The 22519-nt window shown below is 44.4% G+C and overlaps 1 protein-coding gene across 4 annotated transcripts in view; it reads right to left on the reverse strand.

Annotated features, from left to right (window-relative positions):
- Positions 1-8144: 8144 nt before the first annotated feature.
- The window catches only part of CDK8 (cyclin dependent kinase 8), a 118057-nt gene continuing 103682 nt past the window's right edge, over positions 8145-22519 (reverse strand). For 2 of the 4 annotated variants that reach the window (XM_060637492.3, XM_060637497.3), the window contains 4 exons: positions 20808-20905; positions 20101-20179; positions 19823-19981; positions 16032-17320 (listed from right to left, as the gene is read on the reverse strand). In XM_060637492.3, coding sequence (XP_060493475.2) covers positions 17195-17320; positions 19823-19981; positions 20101-20179; positions 20808-20905 — 462 coding nt within the window. In that variant the 3' untranslated portion in view covers positions 16032-17194. Of the gene's footprint in view, positions 8333-16031; positions 17321-19822; positions 19982-20100; positions 20180-20807; positions 20906-22519 lie in introns of those variants that run through there. The other 2 variants (XM_060637495.2, XM_060637494.3) reach the window with 2 other exon arrangements.

The following is a 22519-nucleotide window of genomic DNA, read 5'->3' on the forward strand; positions in this document are numbered from 1 at the left end:
TATCAGACCACCTTTCTCCACCCACCTACCCAGCAGACATACACAGTCATTCTCATTAATCCTTGGTCCACCCCTGAGTGCTGTGGTTGCTGCGAAGGCCTGCATCCACCGAGGTCACGCACACCATGGGCACTGTCCCCTCATGATTGTCCCCCCTGGCTGTGACAATTACAGCTACCTCAAGTGTCCCCATTTGGAAGCATTCAGCATCTCCTGCCCGTCCAGTTTCCCAGGCAGGCTGTGCAGATGCTTTAGTAAACAGGTTGGCATGACACCAAACCCTTTCAGCCTTTAAAGCCGCTTTCTCCCAAGCCAGAGCTCGGTGGCGGCTCACCTGGCTGTGCGATCGGCCTGTGGACCGCTGCTTCCTGCCGTCCCTGAGGCTGCTAAACAAATCGGCGCTTCCTGGTGGACTGAGAAAGTGGGCTCTGTTTAAGGATAAGAGCATCATTTAGACGTAATCAAGGATGCGGAAGAGACTTCGTCTGGGACAAAGACAGAGCGTTTCTAAACCAGCCACTGCTCTCCGAATGTGGGAGACTCTCTTCCCACAAGGCTGGGATTGTTCGGCTCTCAAAGAAATCAATTAGCTTGGGAATGGGTGATAAAGGGCTTTGTGATCAGAGGGTTATGCTTGCAATGCACCACCAAGAAATCAATGTTACCTCTTTCTCCATGAAGAGCCAGACGCTGGCATAAACTCTTAGGGGCATGAAATAAACACAGACGTTAAATGATGGAAAAAGAAAACTGACAAAAAACAAAAACAAAAACACAAAGGCATGTGAACACATTTTTAATCTTCAGAAAGCTAATGGGTGGATGTAGCTTGATCTCCAACTGGTACACGATAAATAGCGATTACAATTTTCATTAAAGAACATGTTCCCATAGAAAAGAAGCATATCAGTAAATAATTAGTAAGCAGAAAGAGCAGTAGTGGGTGAAGAATCCCAGACGTAGCTCGTCCAGTGTATCGATGAGTATTTTTCATCGCAAAGAGCAAAAACAATCAACTCAAAATGGCTTAAAGAGTAAGGACATTTCTTTCCTTTTTTTTTTTTTTTTTTAAGTTTATTTATTTTTGAGAGACAGAGAGAGAGAGAGAGAGAGAGCTGGGTAGGGGCAGAGTGAGAAGGGGACAGAGGATCTGACATGAGCTCCGTGCTGTCAGCACAGAGCCGGATGCGGGGCTTCAACTCACGAACCATGAGATCATGACCTGGGCCAAAGGCAGATGCTTACCCGACTGAGCCGCCCAGGCGCCCCAAGGATATTTATTTTCTACGTAACTGGAAAGTCCAGAGGGGAACAGGCTTCCGGGCTGGTAGGTCCACATCCAGCCCCAACTTCTGGCGGTCTCCCCTCTGCCACCCTCAGCATCGGCTTCGTCCCAATCGCTGCGCCCCTTCCTGCCTCCCTCTGGGACTTAATGGGGGCATCGTGGGCTCACTGATCCACTGTGGAGGTAAAGACGAAAGCTGTAGGGGAAGAGAGGCCGAAATTGAATCCCGGCTCTGCCTGAGAGCTGTGCGTCTTGGGCAAGATGCAAACCTCTTAAGCACCAGCCTCGTCGTGTGGCGAACGGGAGTAATAATAATAACGTCTGTGCCCTAAGATTGTGGGGAGGATTAAGACAGATGGTGAGGTGGGGGCTGACATATAGAAAGCACTTAGGAAATTTAAGGACTCACCCCTTGTCTTCACGGAACGTATTACGTGCTTATAGAGTGCTAGGCGCCGAGCTCACTTACGGAGACCCGAGTTAGTGAGGATACAGGCAAGTGAGCTGGTGGTTGGGACACAGGGGGACATGTTTCCTACCCTTGATACTGTTACTCCCGTGATAGGAGCGGGACTGGGGACGTGGTGGCCGGGCACCCGGTAAGCGACAGAAAGGTAGGCAGGAAAAATGGGAAGGATGGTGACACTGGCCTCCGGGTCACTTCAAGGTCCTTATGGCAAGCACAGAGTTGGTCGCATGTTTCCTTTCCACTTCCATTCAAACGCCCTGGTATCACGGGATTGAAAGGAAGGAAGGAAGAAGGTCGTGGATACAGAGGGAGCAAAATGCTCTTTTTTGTAACCCAAGAAACCCAACACGGTCGAAGGTCGGCAGATCAAAGGGCACCTGTGTGGTCCAGAGCTCTGTGAGGGGCCAGGGGTCAGGGAAATCCCGTTCCTACTTCTTTCTTTCCAGGCCACGTTAGGGCAAGTGCTTGACTGTGCTTAAAAACGTTCAATGCTTTTAGCAGATATCAAACATTGAAATGGCTAAGCAGCTCCGCCCAGGAAAAGAAAAAGCAGTCCAGACCTACTTCAAATCACCGTTAAAGTTAAGACCTTTGACTTCGTTGAAGTTTCGGTGCCACGCCACTGTCTCCTCCTGCCATCCCCCCTCCCGTTCTGCTCTCGGCTGGGAGTTGAGGAAAAGCCAACTGGAAACTGTAGCCCTAAACATCGTCTTCCCGGATGAAGCAGTTTAACCTACGCTTAACCATCAAGGGACCGCTCTGCCGGCCGCCGCGCCAGTGGGGAGGTACGTAAGGCCGGTTCCTGCTCCTATGAAGCTCATGGAGGGTGGGCGGGTAATGGCAGTAGAAAGGGGGTGTCGTGAGCTCACGTGAGTCCCATCCCAGACCCTCTAGAAGACTCCGCTCACCCCCGCAGATGGCTCCTGGAACTCTGGAAAGGTGCCAGCCCCGAGCCTGCCTGTTTGGATCTGGTCCCCCCGCTGACCCTGAGCCACAGGGAAGCAGACTGATTTGTGCCCCAGTGCTGCCCCAAGAGCCCAGCTTAGGTCGGAAATCAGTCTGGGTCTCTGTCTTCCACACTTCTTCTCCAGAACATGCCATTTCCTCGGGCAAGGAGTGAATGGTCCGTTTTCAGAAACCACACATCATCATTCAGTAGAAAATGCAGTGAAAGAAATCAAGCTGTAAAGGAAGACCGAGACTGCCGGGCATCTCTTGAAGCTGGCTTGGTAATTACTGGATGAGAGAGAATACTGTAAACACTTTGGTTCCGAGGGTGCTTGCCTTTAAGAATGGAAAAACAGGGGCGCCTGGGTGGCTCAGTCGGTTAAGCGTCCGACTTCAGCTCAGGTCACGATCTCACGGTCCCTGAGTTCGAGCCCCGCGTCGGGCTCTGGGCTGATGGCTCAGAGCCTGGAGCCTGCTTCCGATTCTGTGTCTCCCTCTCTCTCTGTCCCTCCCCCGTTCATGCTCTGTCTCTCTCTGTCTCAAAAATAAAATAAACGTTAAAAAAAATTTTTTTAAATAAAAAAAGAATGGAAAAACAAAAGCCTGAAGGAAATGCCATTTGTTGAATTAATAATGTTTTTAAAAAAAATCTCTCTTTGGGGCGCCTGGGTGGCTCAGTCGGTTAAGCATCCGACTTCGGCTCAGGTCATGATCTCACAGTTTGTGGGTTCGAGCCCCACGTCGGGCTCTGGGCTGACAGCTCGGAGCCTGGAGCCTGCTTCGGATTCTGTGTCTCCGTCTCTCTCTGCCCTTCCCCTGCTCTTACTCTCTCTGTCTCTCTCAAAAATAATCAATAAACATTAAAAAAAATGGAAAAAGAAAAGCCTGAAGGAAATGCCATTTGTTGCATCAATAATGTTTTTAAAAAAATCTCTCTTTGGGGTGCCTGGGTGGTTCAGTCGGTTAAGCATCTGACTTTGGCTCAGGTCATGATCTCAAGGTTTGTGGGTTCCAGCCCCGCTTCGGGCTCTGCGCTGACAACTCTCTCTGCCTCTCCTGCTCTCACTCTTGACTCTCTCTCTCTCATTCAAAAATAAATACACATTAAAAAAAAATTTTTTTTTAAATCTCTCTTTAAGGATGCTCGACTTAGCACACGTGAAATGTAAAAGTCCGGGTGAGGAACTGGGTTGCAGGGGCTGGTCAAGCTCTGGTTAGTATCAACGGGCTGGCTGGCAGAGAAAGCATTGTTCTGGAATGGGAAGCAAGGGTGTTCTTTAGGGATAGGAATGTGCTGGGAGAAATTCCTTCTAAGCCGGGTGTGAAGAAGCTGCTGGAGCAAGCACCCTTGACCTCCTCAGTGCATCGGCCTCAGAGGCAGGGAGCGCTCTGATTTCCCCCAGAACAGCAAAGTCATCTGTGTCCAAAAGGGAAGAGGAAAGAAAGAAAGAGAAAACCACTGATTTAAAGAGGGCAGTGGAGATTTTCACTATTTTCAGCACATCTGGGCGGGATTCGAAACTTACCAACGGCTTAATGTAAGATTCTCATGCCTCCTAGGGATGTTTTATTGTGTTACTTCCAAGTTTTTTTTGTTTTGTTTTGTTTTGTTTAATCACTTTGTTTCCAATTTGTATCCTTGGGGACAGAACAAAAATGCTTTTCTGAATCACAGGAAATGCTTCAAGCTGGGTACAATTTGGTATTAACTGAGGATATTCAGGAGGCACGAAGGAACTTAACACTTTTTCATGGATTCTAAAACAGGATCCAAAGTAGCAAATGTTATTTTTCCCCCCTAACTTAATAAAGTGACAGAACAAGTTAAGTTATGAAAGATGTGACACCCCACCAGGATTCCACAGTAGTGAGGTAAATTGAATTACTCTTTCTAAATGATACAGCAGGGGGAAATGAGAGCATTATTGTTACTATGCTAAGAACAAATGAAGAAAATACGATTAGTTTTGTTCAGTCCTTAACACTTTTTTTTAAAAGTCATTTTGACCGAAGGAATTCTTTAATCCTAGATTTCTTCACAGATACAACCATTTGCCATCTAAATTGCCTCACAAGTGTGTGTGGCTTAGGGGATACCTGCAATCTGGCGGGGGGGGGGGAGGGGATCAGGATAGTGATGTTAAAGATAACATTTACCTCTGAAAAATTCTGGTATTCCGAAATCTCAGAGAAAATAAACCTGAAAACGTGAAAAGAAAAATGAACGCACTCACCTAGCCCAAACCTGTGTTCATGAATATTGTAGTACTTTAATTAGTCATGTGGGTTCTGGTGGAATATTCAGAAAATGGGTGAACACAGTCTTCTAATATTTGGTTCTCTGAATTAATTTCTACCCCCCACCAAGGGAAAATGCTTGGAAATAGTCTAGAGTGCTTATGATATTAGTACTTAGGAAGAAAATGATGGTGAAAATTATTGTTTATGCCCAAATATAAAGCGAGATGCTTTTTCAATATTATCACTCAAAAGAGAAGGAATCATCTGATAAGCAACATCTTATAAAGATTTTCCAAGGAGGACCTGGATCCAAAACAGGGTTGTATCATCAATAGATGAATGGATAAAGATGTGGTGTGTGTGTGTGTGTGTGTGTGTGTGTGTGTGTGTGTCTCTGTGTGTGTGTGTGTGTGTGTGTGTGTGTGTATAATGGGATGTCATTTGGCCATAAAAAAGAATGAGATCTTACCATTTGCAATAACATGGATGGACCTAGAGGGTATTATGCTAAGTGAAGTAAGTTAGAGAAAGAGAAATATCACATATGATTTAACTCACATGTAGAATCTAAAAAACAAAACAAAACAAATGAACAAACAAAAAAGCAGAAACAGACCTATAAATACAGAGAACAGACTGATGTTTGCCAGGGGTGGGGGGATGGGCAAAATGGGTGAAGGGGAGTGGGAGGTACAGGCTTCCAGTTATGGAATGAATAAGTCAGGAAGATGAAATGCACAACATAGGGAACGTAGTCTATGACATTGGAGTACTGTTGTATGGGATGCCTGGTACCTACACTTGTCCTAAGTACGGCATAAAGTGTACCATTGTCAAATCACCACATCTAACAACTGAAACTAATGTAACATTGTGTGTTAACTATACTCAATTTAAAAAAATTGATAAAGAAAATAAAATAGAATTGCCAGATTTAGCCAATAAAAGTCTGTATTTTTATTTCAGGTGGACATTCTGTATGACCAGTTAAATTGGAATTGCAGACAAATACCTTTTTTTTGGTAATGCATGTAGGCTTCATACAATATTTGGGGCAATTTATACTAAAATTTACTGTTTATCTAAAATTCAAATTTAAGTGGACACCTGTATTTTTTATCTTGCAACTCTAGTTTAAAATGATCTCGGGGCGCCTGGGTGGCTCAGTCGGTTAAGCGTCCGACTTCAGCTCAGGTCACGATCTCGCGGTCCGTGAGTTCAAGCCCCGCATCGGGCTCTGGGCTGATGGCTCAGAGCCTGGAGCCTGTTTCCGATTCTGTGTCTCCCTCTCTCTCTGCCCCTCCTCCATTCATGCTCTGTCTCTCTCTGTCTCAAAAATAAACGTTAAAAAAAATATTAAAATGATCTTAAAATGCTAGTTTGGGATGATTAGAGAGGTCACCTGATGGAATGGATTTTTAAAAACAGAGACAAAGCAATTGACCAAGTTTAGTATTTAGTGATTATCTTTGGGGGTCTGACACACCCAGTTAGAATTATTGGATATACTGTAAATAAGTCTTATAAAAATCGCTTACAAAAGCCACAAAGTATTTTGCATGTGGTGACTGCTGAATGAAAACAAACAAACAAATAAACAAAAACAAGTGCCAGACAAGCCATTTCCCGTGATGTGAATGAATACTTGTGGCCCGGGGAAAATTTCCAGTGAGAGTGATATACATAAAAAAGAAAAAAAAATGCTGTATCTCATACAATTTCAAGTGACATAAAAATGATGTTTAGCTAACTTACAAAGAAATTATAGCAGTGACAAAATTGCTCATCAAGTCAAAGATGCATATGAGAGAATGGATAATTTCCTTCTAGTGAGAAGAGGCAATATTCTAAAATAATGTTAGTTTATGTAATGTGTACTTTTAAATATTTGTAACTACATTGAACTTTATATGTAGTTAATTCCATCTCCATCTCTTAAAGGATATCTATGTCTGTCTGTCTATTGTCTGTCTGCCTGCCTATCTATCATCTATCTTTCTATCTGTCTCTATCATCTATCTATCTATCTATCTATCTATCTATCTATCTACCATCTATCTCTATCATCTATCTATCTATCTATCTATCCTTTTCTTTTTTTCATCTTCTCATTGGGAAACCAGAGGATCACATTATATACCAGATTGCCAAACCAGATGTTTGGACACGTACACAAGTTTTAGGAAAATGTATTGACTGTCTTGTCAATATCGAACTCACTTACATCACAATTCTAATAAATCTTGTGAATCTGCTCAATGTTTTCTCCATCTACCAAACTGTCTCCAGCTGTGACTTCTGCTTCCAGCCACGATGGAACAATAGGACCAGATTTGCCCTTCCTCCTTAAACAAATTTTTAAAATTTAAGTTTATTTATTTATTTACTTATTTATTTATCTTAATATAATTTACTGTCAAATTGGCTTACCTACCATACCCAGTGCTCATCCCAACAAGGGCCCTCCTCAATGCCCATTAATTGTATTTATTTTGAGACAGCAAGAGAGAGCAGGGGAGGGGCAGAGAGAGAGAGGGAGAGAATCCCAAGCAGCCTCCGTGCTGTCAGCACAGAGCCTAACATAGGGCTCGAACCGAAGAACCGTTAGAGACCCCTCCTCCTTAGACAATTTGAAAATTGGACCAAATATATTTAAAAATGTGTTTTTCAGACATCAGATAACAGGCAGCACAAAGCGAGTTTTACTCTTGCGTGAGCTTACTGCTTGAAAGCAGTTTCCAACACAAGAAAGGGAGCTCCAAATACGGTCTATTGGCGTTGGTGTGTGTTAAGCAGATAGAAGCTGCACTGCATAGAAGCTAAGGTGGCTACAGGGGCGCTTGTGTGGCTCAGTCGGTTGAGCATTTGACTCTTGATTTCGGCTCAGGTCTTGGTCCCAGGGTTGTGGGTCGAGCCCCATGTCAGGTTCTGTGCTGAGCAATGGAGCAGAATGGGGTTCAGAATTGCTGAGCAATGGGGTTCTCTTTCCCACTCTCTCTCTCTCTCTCTTTCCCTCTGCCCCCCCCCCCCACTCTCTTGTGCTAGCCCTCTCTCTCTAAAATAAAATAAAATAAAATACACGTAGAAGCTAAGGTGGCCAGAATTTCAGGGCCATGTATTGGAGCAGGGGACTGCACAGAGAGAGGGAGCTTAGGAGATCTGCAGAGGAGTCCCTTCAAATCTTTTGCTGAGTACTGATCTGGGCATGCATGAGAGAACATTACCTGAGGTCAGAGAAAACCATTTCCAGGAACTTACGCAGGGCTGAGAAGAGTCTATCTTCCTACCAATCAGAGTGGTTGCTGAGGCATCTGGCAGAATTCTCAGGACATTTCTTTAGTATCACTACTTAGTTAGCCCCAGGCACAGTTCTGGACCTGATATACAAGCTTAAAAGCAAGCATCAAAAAGATCCAGTTAATTTAATAGTATGCCAGAACAAATCCAACACTAAACAAATATAACCAGATCTAGTAACCAACAAAGGAAAATTCACAATATCAGCATCCAGTAAAAAAAAAAAAAAAAAAAAAACAGGTTAAGAAATTTAAAAAACACTCTCATTTATAATTGCATCAAAAAGGAATAAAATACCCAGGAATAAATTTAACCGAGGAAGAGAAAAGACCTATACACTGGAAACTATAACACTGATGAAAGAAATCGAAGATAACACAAATAAATGGCAAGATAGTCCATGTTGGTTAAATGGAAGAATTAACATTGCCAAAATACCCAAAGTACCCAAGCAACCTACAGATTTAATGCAATCCCTATCAAAATTCCAATGGCACTTTTCGCAGAAATAGAAAAGACGATCCTAAAATATGCACGGAACCGCAAAAGACCCCAAAACGCGACGCGGTCCTGACGAAGAACAACAGAAGTGACACCACACTTCCATGACTTCAGTCTACACTACAAACTCACAGTAAAACAGTTATGGTACTGGAGGGAGACGGGGACCACGAGAGGAGTCCAGCGTAGTTTGGTATTAGGAAAAGTCCTTGATTAAATCAGAGACAATTGTTCGTTATCTATTTTTGCCTATGTATAGCATATATTCCACCAATGAAGAAACTCAACTGGGAAGGCAATTACTGCCTATCAAGTGGATTTTAGGGTCTATTAAGCCAGCCTCAGTTTTTACATCCATTAGCACTGTTGAGTATGCTTTCAACAGACATTATCAATAACCGGTAAAATACAAATTCTCTTTGTACTTTGTAACTTAAATGGAAAAACACACCTAAGAAATGACTTTATTTGTACACAAAACGGTCCTCACTGGCCTTCCACGAGCTTACCAATTTCATCTGTGGCCATTGCTGCCCAGGACACGTTTAGTGCTCTGAACAGAGTGGCCACGTCACCGTGGGTGACCACCTTAGACTTATTCCTTTCTCTGGGGCCTGGATGCTGCAGTAATCTGACTTTACCACACAGCCGACTGACTTTGCAGGGCATGATCTCTCCAAACTTCATTTTGTCTCATTTGTACACTGAGACAAGCACATTTGTACTTAATTCTCCAAATGGTAGGCAGGCAGTGTTACTTTAGGGTCAAGCTGAGATAACAAAGTTAATCAGGCAACTCTGAACAGTGATGGAGCTTGCTCTCCACAGCACCTTTACGCATTTCGGTGATTCACTGAAAGTGTCATAGTTACCACTACAATTCGTTTTCTGTAAGTTTTTTTTTTTTTAACGTTTTATTCATTTTTGAGAGAGCACAAGCAGGGGAGGGGCAGAGAGAGGGGGACAGAGGATACGAAGCGGGCTTTGCGCAGACAGCGGAGAGCCCGATGTGGGGCTTGAACTCACGAACTGTGAGATCGTGACCTGAGCCGAAGTCGGATGCTCAACCGACTGAGCCACCCAGGCGCCCTGTTACTACAATTCTTAATATTTACAGAGCTTGGAAGAGAATGACTTGACCAAAGCCCTAGGTCCCAAACTCGCGTTCTTTCTGATGCTTTTCACCGACAGTCTCCCCACCCAACCCCCGACATCTTTCCCACTGTACTTTCTCTTCTCAAAAGAGAAATAGTTATGGTTCTTAACCTTCCGTTTAGTGCTTGATGCAATAATGGCTTCCATTGCTTTATTTCCCATACGTGTATCCTGCCTCCTCAACTAAATTAAATTCCATGAGTATTTGAGGATAGGGATTGTGGTTTGTTTCAGTTCTGTTTGGCCACAGGCCCTAACAGCCTCTCTGGGATCCTAAGTGCTCAGTAAATGTGGATTCAGTGCCATTGCTCCCTCAAAACACATTCAGGTTATGAGAAAATTCACAGCTGTCCCTAAGTGAGATGAGGAGAATTAATTGTTCAGTAAAGAGCAGGAGCCCCTCACCTTCCCTGGATTTAAGAAAGAAAAAAACCTTCATGATGGGTTAGTGATATCGGAGTTACCTTTAACTATTTCAGCCCTGGAATTATGGACGTCAAGAATCCTGCTTACGTTCATGTAATTGCTCTACGTTCATTTGGGAAGGGCTAGGAGACATCTGGTCGTGACGTGACCCCCAAAGTTCAACTTACCTGCTAGAAGTAGGTCATATTGTAAGTCTTTAGAAAAATCATATCTCCATATAGAGAGAATGCTAATTATAGCTAACATTTAATGAACGCTTACAGGCGAGGCGTGTGCTCAGCGCTTTATGCATGACGGCATCTTAAGCAGACTGACTTTAAGACTTCACTTACAAATTGCCAATTGAAAGTGTACAGTTTCAGGAGTTTTGCAAAATGTATACCTGTACCATCATTACAACTAAGAGTCTACTGAACCTCCATTTTTACTGCTGAGTAACATACCCCACTTCATGGATATACTAGTTCGTTTCTCTATTCATCTGTTGGTAGACATCCATTTTGGTGCTGTAATAAAGGCGCTTTGAACATTGTGTGGACATGTTTTCATTTCTCTCCGGTAAATACACGAGAGTGCAATTGCCGGGTCCCCTGGGAAATAGGTATAATTTTATAAGCAATTGTCAAATTGTTTTCCAGGGTGGCTGTTCTATTGGATATTGCTACTAATAATGTAGGACAGTTCCAGCCACTCCCCGTCCTTGCCAACACTGGATATTGTTGGTCCTTTTCTTCCCCTCTTGTCTTCTACTATGGTAGAGTTTATGCAAAGCCACTGAAATTCACCTGAACGATTCTGCCAGTTTTTAAACAAATGTTTACTTATTTTTGAGGGAGAGAGAGCAAGAGTGTACGAGCAGGGGAAGGGCAGAGAGAAGGGGAACAGAGAATCCCCAGCAAGCTCCCCGCTAGCAGCGTAGAGCCTGACATGGGGCTTGAACCCACGAACTGTGAGATCATGGCCCGAACCAAAATCAAGAGTCAGACGCTTAACTGACTGAGCCACCCAGGTGCCCCAATTCTGTGAGTTTTGACGTTTACGGTTGTGTAGCCAAGACAAAGATCAGGGTATAGAAGTTTCATCACCCGAAAACATACCAACATGTTCTTATTTCGCGGATCCCTCTTCTTCCTCCTGCCCCTGGCAACTAGTGGTCTGTTTTCTGTTCTTATAATTTTGCTTTTTCCAGAATGCCATAGAAATGAGATCGCACAGTATGGACTTCCTTCATTTAGCATCACGAGCTGAGAATCATTCACGTTATGTGTATCAGCAACGCACTTTCCATTTCACTGCATGGGAAATTCACCATTTTACGGCATGTGTTTCGGTCAAGGTATGGATAGGTTTCCACCTTTTAGCAATTACAGATAAAGCCCCTGCAAAGATTTGTGCGCAGGTTTTTGTGGGAACATGCTCTCGCTTCACTTGGGACGGCTAAGTTGTAGGACAAGGGTGTGTTGAACTTTAAAAAGAAACTGTTCACCTTTTCTAAAACGACGGGGTCACTTGGCATTCCCACTAGTGACGTGAGAGTTCCAGTTGCCCCGCATCTTCACGTACGTGGTACTCAGTTATTTTTTAACTTTAGCCTTTTTAATAGGTGTGTAGTAGGATCTCATTGTGGTTTTAATTTGCAGTTCCCTAATGGGCAGTGTTGTTGAGAATCTCTCCATGAGCTTATCTGCCATCTGTCTATCTTCTTTGGCGAAATGTTTATTCACATCTTTTGCCCATAAAAAAATTGCTGTTTTGTTGTGTTGTTTTTTTTTTTAATTACTGAGTTTTAAGGGTTCTTTGTTTCCAGAGACAAGTTCTCGCGGGACTTGCAAATATCTTCTCCCAGTCAGTGTTTGTCTTGCGTTCTCGTAACAGTCTGTCAAAGGGCAGAAGTTCTTAATCGAGATAGAGTCTAACTTAGTCAATCTTTTCTTCTCTGCATCGTGCGTTTGGTATCATATCTAAGAAATTTTTGCTTCACACGAGGCCACAGAGGTTTTTCCTACATTTTATTCTACAGGTTTCATATTTAGATTTAGGTCTATGATCCATTTTGAGTTCATATCTGTATGGAGTTCAAGGTCTGAATTAAGGCTCTGCTCGCTTGGTTTTGTGTAAGGATATCGAATTGCTCTGGCATCATTTGCTGAAGAGACGATCCTTTCTCTGCTAAAATGCTTTCGCCCTTCTTTGGAAAATCAATCGCCCTTCTGTGTGTCAGTACCTTTCTGGACTCATCATGTTCTACTGATTTATAAGACTATTCTTTCTCCAATATCACAATGTCTTGATTATTGTGGGTTTAGATGTCTTTTTTTTTTTTTTAATTATTCTTTTATTTCTGGGAGAAAGAGTGTGAGCGGGGGAGGGGCAGAGAGAGGGAGACAGAGGGTCCGAAGCAAGGCCTGTGCTGTCAGTGCAGGGGCCGATGCGAGGCTCGAACTCACTAACTGTGGGACCACGGCCTGAGCAGAAGTGCGATGCTTCACCGACCGAGCCACCCAGGCGCCCCTAGGTCTAGCTAAGGCTTAAAATCACATAATGCATCTTCTATGCACTCCTTCATTCTAGTGCTTTTCCTTCTCCATAAATTTTAGAAAAAGTGTATTGATGTCTACAAACATCCTCCTGAAAAAACACATAACCTCCTGAGTGTGACTGACTCAGGAAGCTCCACTGAGGGCTTAAGAGCATGTACGATGACCATTCTAGTTTGTTCTTTAAAAGGACTACTGAATCCTTACTCCATGGGGGAGACAGACAATAAACAAGTACACAAACAAAAAAGAAAACCCTAGATGTATACCAAGGTCAAGTAGTGATCACTGTTCTGGAGAGGAAGGATCGGTGCCGTGTGGAAGGCAGGCCACAGGATGGTGCGAGTGGGAGCCAGGGGCCAGTTAGGAAGCCAGAGCTTGGCGAGGGAGAGAAGATTGAAAGTTCTCTTTTGGATATGCTGGAGTTGAGATCCCGTTTGACGTCCCAACGTGAAGTCGTTTGTTCACTCGTTCATTCACCCAGTAAGTATTTACGAGCACTGTCCCATGAAGGCACGTTTCCAGTCGCCGTAGATGAAAAGACCGCCTAGAGGTGTTAGCTAACACCGTGGCAATCACGCTGAATACCTAAGTGTACCCAATCAACACCTCTCACCCCGTAAGCAGGACCGGTGACAGGTCAACGGCACCTCAGGGAAAAACGACTGCCTGCCTGGGGTTTATCTTCTGGTGGGGTGGGGAGAAAGACCAAGCAAGCCGGAGTTAGTGGCGGTCAGTGCTATGGGGGCAAACGAGGCCCGGCTGAAGGGGACAGGGGAGGAGGCTGGGGTGGGGAGGCGGGGGGCAGGCTGCTACTTCACAGTGGAAACGAAGAGCCTCTCTAAGATGAGATTGGAGCAGACCTGACGAAGTGAGGGAGCGAGCCAAGCTGGGGAGAGCGGGAGACAGATGCAGCCGGAACAGGGTGTGAGAGCCGTGAGACAAGACACGCTTGGCAAGCTGGAGGAACGGCGCAGGACGGAAGGGTGACAGAAGACAGGTGTACGAAATGGGCGGCCACGGCGTGCAGGGACTTGTGTGGCTCTCACCGGGCCAGGAGCACCGCGGGGACGAGAGCAGAGGAGTGGCACGAGCTGTGTGAAAAGGGTCCCTCGGGCTGCCGGAGGCTGGGGAGACAGGGCGGAAACAGGCGGGACGCTTGTGGAAGAGTCTAGGGAAGAGGTGGGTGGCCGTCGTTTGGCGCAGAGTGGGGCCGCAAAGGCGGGGAGGGCGGTTCGCCCGGGGTTTGCACGCGGAACGGGAATAGCGCGTGAGCAAGGATGACGCCACAGTGTCGGTGCGGCCTGGACGGCCGGGAGGGAGGGGTTCGTGGCCACGGAGACGGTTACGTCTGTAAAAGGAGCAGGGTGGAAGGCGGAGGCCGGAGTCCGCTTCGGGTATCTTTGGTCTGGAGACAATCTGCAGTAATGAGTCAGATGCGGCAGGTAGGTCTGGACGGGAAATCCGGGAACCGTCGGCCTACCCGAGTCCTGAGCCTGGATGGTGCGTTCACCCAGGGCCAAGGGAAAAGAGGAGAGGCTGAGACGGTACAGGCTCCTCCCGGGGGGTTTCTGGTGTACAGGGGAGAGACAGACAACGGTCAAATATACGTGCAACACAGAGAAATAAAGCCAGGAACGGGCTGGAGGGCGACGGGGTGTATGTCTGTGCACGTTTCTCGTCACAGATGCAATCAAATATACGCAGCTGGACCCGTATATGAAATAGGCTGGATATGTCAATTTGATGGTTAACATATGTCATATGTCATATGTCATATGTTAATATGTTTCTATGTCATATGCCACATATATATATATATGTTATATGACATATGTTAAGATGTCATAAACATATGTCAATATGTTTAACTCCTCAAGTTTGGACAGGATCCCTCAGAGAACAGGGGTTGCTAAATTTAAAAATCTGAGAACTGAGCCCTAGGCGTTTCCAACATTTCCAGTGGAACTTGCCATAATGGGTTTTACTTTTTTGAAAAAAATTTTATTTTTTATTTGAAAGACAGAGAGAGAAGGGGGGAGAGAGAGAAAGAGACAGAGACAGAGACACAGAGAGAGAGAGAGAGAGAGAGAGAGAGAGAGAGAGAGAGAGAATCCTAAGCAGTCTCCACGCTCAGCGTGGAACCGGTGTGGGAGGCCAGATCCCACGACCCTGGGATCATGACCTGAACCGAAAATCAAGAGACGCCTAACAGACTGAGCAGCCCTGGTGCCCCAGGGTTCTATTTTTTGAAATTCATGCAGGAGGCGGGTTGTCGACAGGGCGGCCCTCTCTCCAAGTCTCTGAACTGCCGTTTGCTCAAATCTTTAGACCAGCTTGGAGGTGTTCTCCTGTGTTCCTCAGACAACCGCATCCGAACCAACTGAGGAGCTGGTTAAAAATGAAGATTCCGTGTCCTCCCTGCGCCCCTGAACCAACCTCTGGGACTAGACCCAGAGAAAACAAACTGCAGATCATTTTCACGCCCACTGAGGTTGGAAGCCACCGCATCAAAGGCAGGGAGGAAAAACAGAAGGCAATTCGAGTGAAGGGAAATAGGAAGGCGGGTTAGGGTACTGACAGAAGTCAGACTGACTCAGTCTGTGGTCAGAGGGCAGCTCCTGAGGGCCCTGGGGAGGGAGCTCCGTGATCAGATCCCCGCGCTGTGTGGACGAGCCGGGGCGGCGAGACGTCATGTGGCAACACAGGTCTAGCTCCTAAATTACCCTCACTGCTCTGATCCGGCCTAGCAGGATTGGGAATTCCTTAGTTCTTTGAATGTTTTTATCTGAATGAGTTGAATTTTTAGGAAAAAAATTATGTCAGCTTTTTAAATCTTCTGGGTTTTGTGCGAAAGGAGGGAGGAAAAAGAACTATTTGGGATAAAACAAATTGTTCTCAGCATAAGACAGAATTACGCCTTATTCTAGAAATGGAAAGCTCATCATAATTCTTTCGATTAGAAAGGTGTCTATTCCACATCTATCATAGTACGAAGTGCAGCAGAGGAAAGAACCCGTATATACATCCTAAGTCATTATTCCACTACAGAGGTAGAATATATAGACATCATTAATGAAAACAATCACAGAGATTTATTTAGAGGCCACTTGTTAAGGCACATTTTAAAATAAAACACCTGTGTGTATATAAAAATACAGCTGACTCCATATTTTGATTTATGAAAAATAAATTTATTACATAACACCTTGTTTTTAACAATGTTCAATTTTTTTTTAATTCAGAATACTTGTGTCATTCATGTAAAATAGTTTGATACAGTACATTGTATGTTATAGGTCTTTTTTTTTTTCCTCAAAAATCCTAAGGCTCTCCTACTCCTTCTCCTTTGCTGAAGTAAGGGCACCCTAAACAACGTGCGAACGAGTTTTAAAAAGGAAAATTAACTGAACAAAAGTTTAATAGCACTACACCAACCAGCTTTAAAATCGGGACAGAATATCTGAATCGGATGCCGCACCTTTCAGAGGAAGTTATCATTCATGCTTTTTTCATCTTAAAGCATGCTCACTAATCAGCAACACCAACAGGAAAAATAAAACACTGTCTATGACAATCATTTCAGTTTGTTTGCTGAACCAAACAGGTTTATATCAATGACAACATATTTAATTACTATCAAATAGCAGCTTTAATACCAGTCAAGTCATAGATTGAAAAGAAAAACGAACTTATAAGTTGGAAATTAATCTTTGGGAGTTTTGAAACCTTTCTGGAAAAACTATGTGGCTTCTGTACTTTCAAAAAAAACCCAAGCAATAGCCTTGGTCAAAAAACACTGATCAATGTAGAAAAATGAATCAACCCACTGATAAGACACTAAAATGAAAGGTGTACCAAAATAATCTCACTTTGCGTCTTGGTGATTTTGTTGAGTTGACATACGCCGTATGTTTCAAGTACCAGTTAAACTCGTGTGCGTGTGTACTATTGGTCAGAGAACGCTGTTACACTGAAAGAACTCACCACATACAACGACAAATGCTCGCCCTAGCACATTTCACAGCTTCAACTGCTACAGACTGTCACTGAAAACAATGCATTGGTCAGTCTGAACCATGTCAAGTAAACTATGGAAGTAGCAAATCCACAACACAAACTGTGCTAGCACTTTCTTTCAAGTCTAACTCCGAAACAGGTACAACCTGGAAGCCACTACCCCGGTCTGTGAAAAGTGGTGGAACTTGGCTACTGGACAGTCTGAGGATGTGAGCGCACAGTACACTCCCGTGGCCCATGCCGGGTTCCCGCAGGGAGCTGCACCGTCAGTCCCGCAGCGCTAGCGACGGTGCACGGACAACATTCCAGCGCAGCTCAGTACCGGTGTGTCTGGTGTGAGTACTGTGGAGGCTGCTGGGAGGTAGCTGAGTATCCCATGCTGCTCTGTGGCTGCGATGTGCTTGGTCCAGGGTTGGGATAGGCAGCTTGTGGATTGGAACGCTGGAAAATGGAGAACGAGGGAGACATGTGAGTCAGACGTCTCTAAGAGCCGGCTCCATCCCGAGCCAGCAAGGCTTACGCGTGTTTAAAATGTCACTGATTTCAAGGCAGTAAGAATTTCAAAGTCTTGTGCCATATACTAGCTCTAGACGGAACATGATGAAAACCCCCAATCTTTTAATATCAGCTTTTCTTCATGGAGGTCAGAGTATCGCCAGCAAACAATATCAGGCTGAGTCTCATTACAATGCTGTGCAGTTCGTTGTTTCTCTAGAGCAGTAACCTCCCTCTTTAAGCCGTTTTGTACCTACTTGATAAGTAATCATTAATTTGCTCGAGTTGTTTATAAATGAACTTAGTGATGGACACACTAAGAAATTCAAAGCTAATTTACATGCTAGTTTCTTCGGTAGAAACCTCTCAACATGCTTGTGACTGAAAAATAGAAAAACAATGAACAGGGCAAGAAAAGGTACCACGGAGTAATTCTCTTTGGCATTTAATATTTTTATGCCCTTTAATGAATCTTATCTTCTGCTACAAGGTATATACACAAGTTCGTAATTATAGAAACGTAACAAGAATGGTATTCTCAATTCTAAAAAGAGCACAAAGGGAAAGAACAGTGATAGAGTTTAGAGACCTCTGACTTTGACCTGTTATATTATCATTCCCATTCCTGCACCTCTCTCTCTCGTATTATTAGCTCCCAAGACAAATGTGATAACTGATTAACTGTAATTTACTACTTTCGTCTTTCAGAGCGTACTTAATAAATCGTACAATCCGAAATTCTGCCAACCCTAGCAAAATAGAATTTTAAAAGAGGGGACACGTGAAATCGAAGTCACTACAAAAACCAACCACAATGAGAACACCAAGAAACAAAGAAGTGCAGCAGCATTTTCTTGGTTTCAGTAGCAAAGGTCCAAGCACTGCTCCGCTTCATTCTAAGGATGCCTTAGTGTGCAAACACACTCTCGGGCCAAGAAGGATGCACTCTTTCCATCCAGATAGGGAGAGAGAGATGTCTGAACAAACATCAACCCTCAGAGATGTCTGCCCGTGACGTCCCTGTTTTGTTCCTGGAAGAGAGCTGCTACCCCGGCAGAGTCTCAAGAATTTCCATGGTTCGGTGGACTGGCCCCCTCCTCAACCAAAGCGAAGAGCGAAGATCTTATTCCTGAACCGTAGTGGCAGCTCTGGGAAGCTCACCAGTTCAGTAAGATCTCCTTTTCTCTTTTGGTAGGTAAGTAACTCTAACTGGTCAAGCTTTCAGTGTCCTCTCCACCCTGAAACCCGGCTGAGTTGGCAATATGATCAGAATGAGCAAGGAGGTGGAATACGATTTTCAAAGCAGGTCTTTCTGCAAAGGAACTGACAATGTCACTCGACAGGATCCACAAGCAGGCAGCCTTGGCAGTCAGATCTGAGTCTGTGTCCTGGGTCTGCCCCCGGCTCGGCAGGGGAACACGTGAAAGCTATGGAACCTCTCTGAGCATCAGTTTTCTGAGATAATGATGAAATAATGTAGGTTTCATGCTTAGTATAAAAGCTAGCAGAGTAAGCACCCAACAAGCTCTTACCATTACAGTCACCACCAGCATCACCACCACCACTTAAGAGGCGCTTACTAAGGGGGCGCCTGTGAGGCTCAGTGGTGAAGCGTCTGACTCTTCATTTCGGCTCAGGTTCCTGAGTTCAAGCCCCGAGTCGGGCTCTGTGCCGAATGCTCGGAGCCTGCCTGGGACTCTCTCTCTTTCCCTCTCTCTCTCTGCCTCTCCCCAGCTCACGTTCTCTCTCTCAAAATAAATAAATAAATAAACTTGGGTGCTATGAATGCTACTACGACTTTTGACGGCAGGAATGATGATGACGACGGTAAGAGTGGTGACATCCGTTACGGACTCAAGGCAGGCCCGCCACCGTGCCTCAGCATACGTTCTTTCGTTAAATCGTTGTTACGACTTGACACTTGCCACTGTCCATTTCTGCAAATGAGAAAACTGGGAACATCTGAATGACTTACTCAAGGTCACCCAAAGTCAGTGGCTGGGCTGGGATTTGAAAGCCTGTGTGCCTAATCATTACCGGTATACGGCTGTCTCAAAACAATAGACAGGGCTGACTGAGCTGCTGCTGCAAGTTAAGGCGCTAGGATTTATCACGTCTACTCTTACGACAGCTACCAGTTAGACTTGGCTACTCTCATTTTACAGATGAAAAACTAAAGCCGGGAAATGTCCCATTGACTGTCCAAGGTCACAGAGTTGATAAATGGCGTAGTTTAAGTTCGATCATTCTAGGCCTGTCTGGTTCAAAAGCCAGCTCCCTCTACTGAATCAGTCAGTATTTCTCCATGCCAGTGACACTCGTGTCAGTGTCATTTCCCCAGGTACGTAAAAGTCAGCATTTTTCTTAATTATATTGCATTTCCCAAAGGTCACAAACCCATATACAAGTATGGATATGGCAAGCCAAAACAAAACACACTAGAAATACCTGATAGTCTGAGGTCATGATTAGTCCACCTGAGGTAGTGGTCGGAGGGACAACTCTCACTTTTTTCAACGGGGGTCCCTGTGTGTGACTGCTGTCTTGATTCCCTGGGTGACCAGTTCCATTAGTATGGTTATTGCCCTGCTGCTGCTGCTGGTTCTTCTCAATTGGTTAAACAGAAAAATAAAGTTCAACTCAGAAGGAGAACCAAATACAAGCAAAATTATCTTCACGGTCGCACTGGCCACAACGAGAGGCAGGAAATGTACTTTAATACTTACTTTGTCTCCTTTGTCATCAGGTTCTTCTTCTGTCAAAAATTCTCGTTTGGGGTAAGGGATCTGACAACCGGCAAAAACGCTGATCACAAAAAAAAAAGGAGAAGTGATTTCCAGTATGCTAATAATCGATATTTCAGATCCTTCATTTTAATCTTTTAAGGTGGACTTTGCCTCCGTATTTGTAAAACCAGCACCCTTCCTGCAGCTGTGAAGAGATGACTCTTCTAACCCGTGACATTACAGCAGGCCGTGGGAGGGCTTTTCAGAACTGTATAAAAATAATCGATCATCGAATATGACTCAACTTCCTTCTGGCCCAGGCTTACTCTTGATTACTATACCCGAAATGTAGAGGCCAGCTGCAACGTCACTGCTCTTAGGGAACGAGATCCGCAGCTGGGAACACAGAGTGCGAGTGCAAGCGGTGAGCGGCCTCGGGGAGTCTGAGGGAGTGGCAGCACCCACACGCGACCCGCCACCAAGTAACGGGGGTGCGCCTGAAACTAGAGCCGGCAACGTCTCGCAAAGCGAGACACGGCCAGAGACGCCCAAATGACACCTCGGTCATCAGAGCTCATTTCTGGCTTATTGTGGGGATTTCCTCAGGTCCTCCCGTCACAGGAGTGGCAACTTGGAGTTGGTAGCTAAAATAAAGCACGCTCCGAAAAACTCCACGGTGCTGGTGAATTAACACATGGGTCACTTACTCTGATGTAGGAAGCGGATCTTCTAAGAAGTAGGGATCCTGCATAGCCTGTTCTGAGGTAATTCGCTTAATTGGGTCCATGGTAAGCAACTTCTGAAGCTGAAACCGTAAGTCATAAAAACGTTACTGCGTTACTTCCCGTAGTCATCTCCTCGGACACGTGTGCGAAGTGTATGTTTTTTGATGAAAATGCCACCATTTGAAGGTATTTATTCCCCCAAATTAACAACAGGAAAACTTATTTTCTATTTAATGTAGTAATTCACATTTAGTCATTCTAATAATCATGATCTTACTTGGTTCTCCTTTCAGAAGTAACTAAACGTATGCCTTCCTCCAAACCAATGATCCACATTATCTAAACTGCTTTGCCCAATTTAGGACAGAACTAAATTCTTGTCTTTTCTATTCTTTTTCTATTAAGGGGAAACATTATTATAACACAAATAATAAACTAGCCATGTGTGGCTATTTAGATTTAAATCCAAATTAACTAAAACCAAATTAAACTAATAAAACAAAACAAAACAAAACAATTTCTCAGTCATATCAGGTACATTTCTAGAGCTCAAGAGACACATGTGGGTAGAAGTTACCCTATGGGATAGCACAGATCATCAGAGAAAGCTCTCCTGGCCAGTGCTATCCTAGTCTAAATAAATATGATGCTTGATACAGAACTTGTAAAGTACAGAGGGGTTATGAATGGGAGCCTCCAAGGTTACTGCTTGGGTCAAGTCCTGACTTGACAATTATGAGCCGAGTGACTCTGGACAAGGTGCTTACTCTCTTTGTAATCCCATCTGTCAAAGGGAGATTAACAATCGTGCCTACTACCAAAGGTTTGTTTTCAGGATTAAATGAGTTAATGTATGGAAAGCAAACATAATGGTACCTGGCACAAAGACAGTAAGTGTTAGCTGCTATTATTATTGTTATTGTTACCCTGCTACCTAGAGAAATGTCGCACTCACGTGAAAATTCAGTATTTTTTGGTTAAAACACAGTTGACCGAAGACTTTACGAACTAACATATTTTATTTTATTGTTTATTTATTTTAGAATGTTTGACTTTAACATGTGATTTAAGAGCGTATCTAAATAGTGGTCTCTCAGCTTCTCCTCTTTGATCTAATGCGGTGGTTTTCAGACGTCAGAGTACATCGGAATCACCGCTCGCGCACTTCTGAAAGCAGACCGCTGGCCCCGCTCCCAGAGCTATGACTGGGATGTCTGGGCAGGGGTCCGAAGAGCTGCCTTTCCACCAAGTTGCCAAATGACTCTGGTGCGGTGGACCAGGACCACTCTTGAAAACCAACAGACGTGCTGAGACTTGATGGGAGAGGGCACAGAGGACAGAAGGACATAAAATATTCAGAAATACAGAAGAAATGCCGGGATGGCGAGATTTAAATTTAATTTTGATGAGATTTCAGTGGAAGTGCAGCTTCATTTTTAGAGTTGAAAGGAAAAGCACGGATTTGCCATTTAAAATAGTCAACAGTTTTAACGGAGTTACGTCCGAGTTTTCAGATGGGCCCACACAAGGTAGGTCACCCCAGCAAAAATGAGCAAATAAGCTGCAAGGGAAGTCTCTCTCTGGGATGTCAGTGGTGATGGTTGTGAGAGCCACTCCAGACCATATCAAAGAGCCGCAAACTGGGGGGGAAGGAAGGGCAAACTGTGACTGTCAGTCTACCACTATTACCATGA

Source organism: Panthera onca, chromosome A1 (assembly GCF_046562875.1).
Source record: "Panthera onca isolate mPanOnc1 chromosome A1, mPanOnc1 haplotype 2, whole genome shotgun sequence".
NCBI classification, from domain to species: Eukaryota; Metazoa; Chordata; class Mammalia; order Carnivora; family Felidae; genus Panthera; species Panthera onca.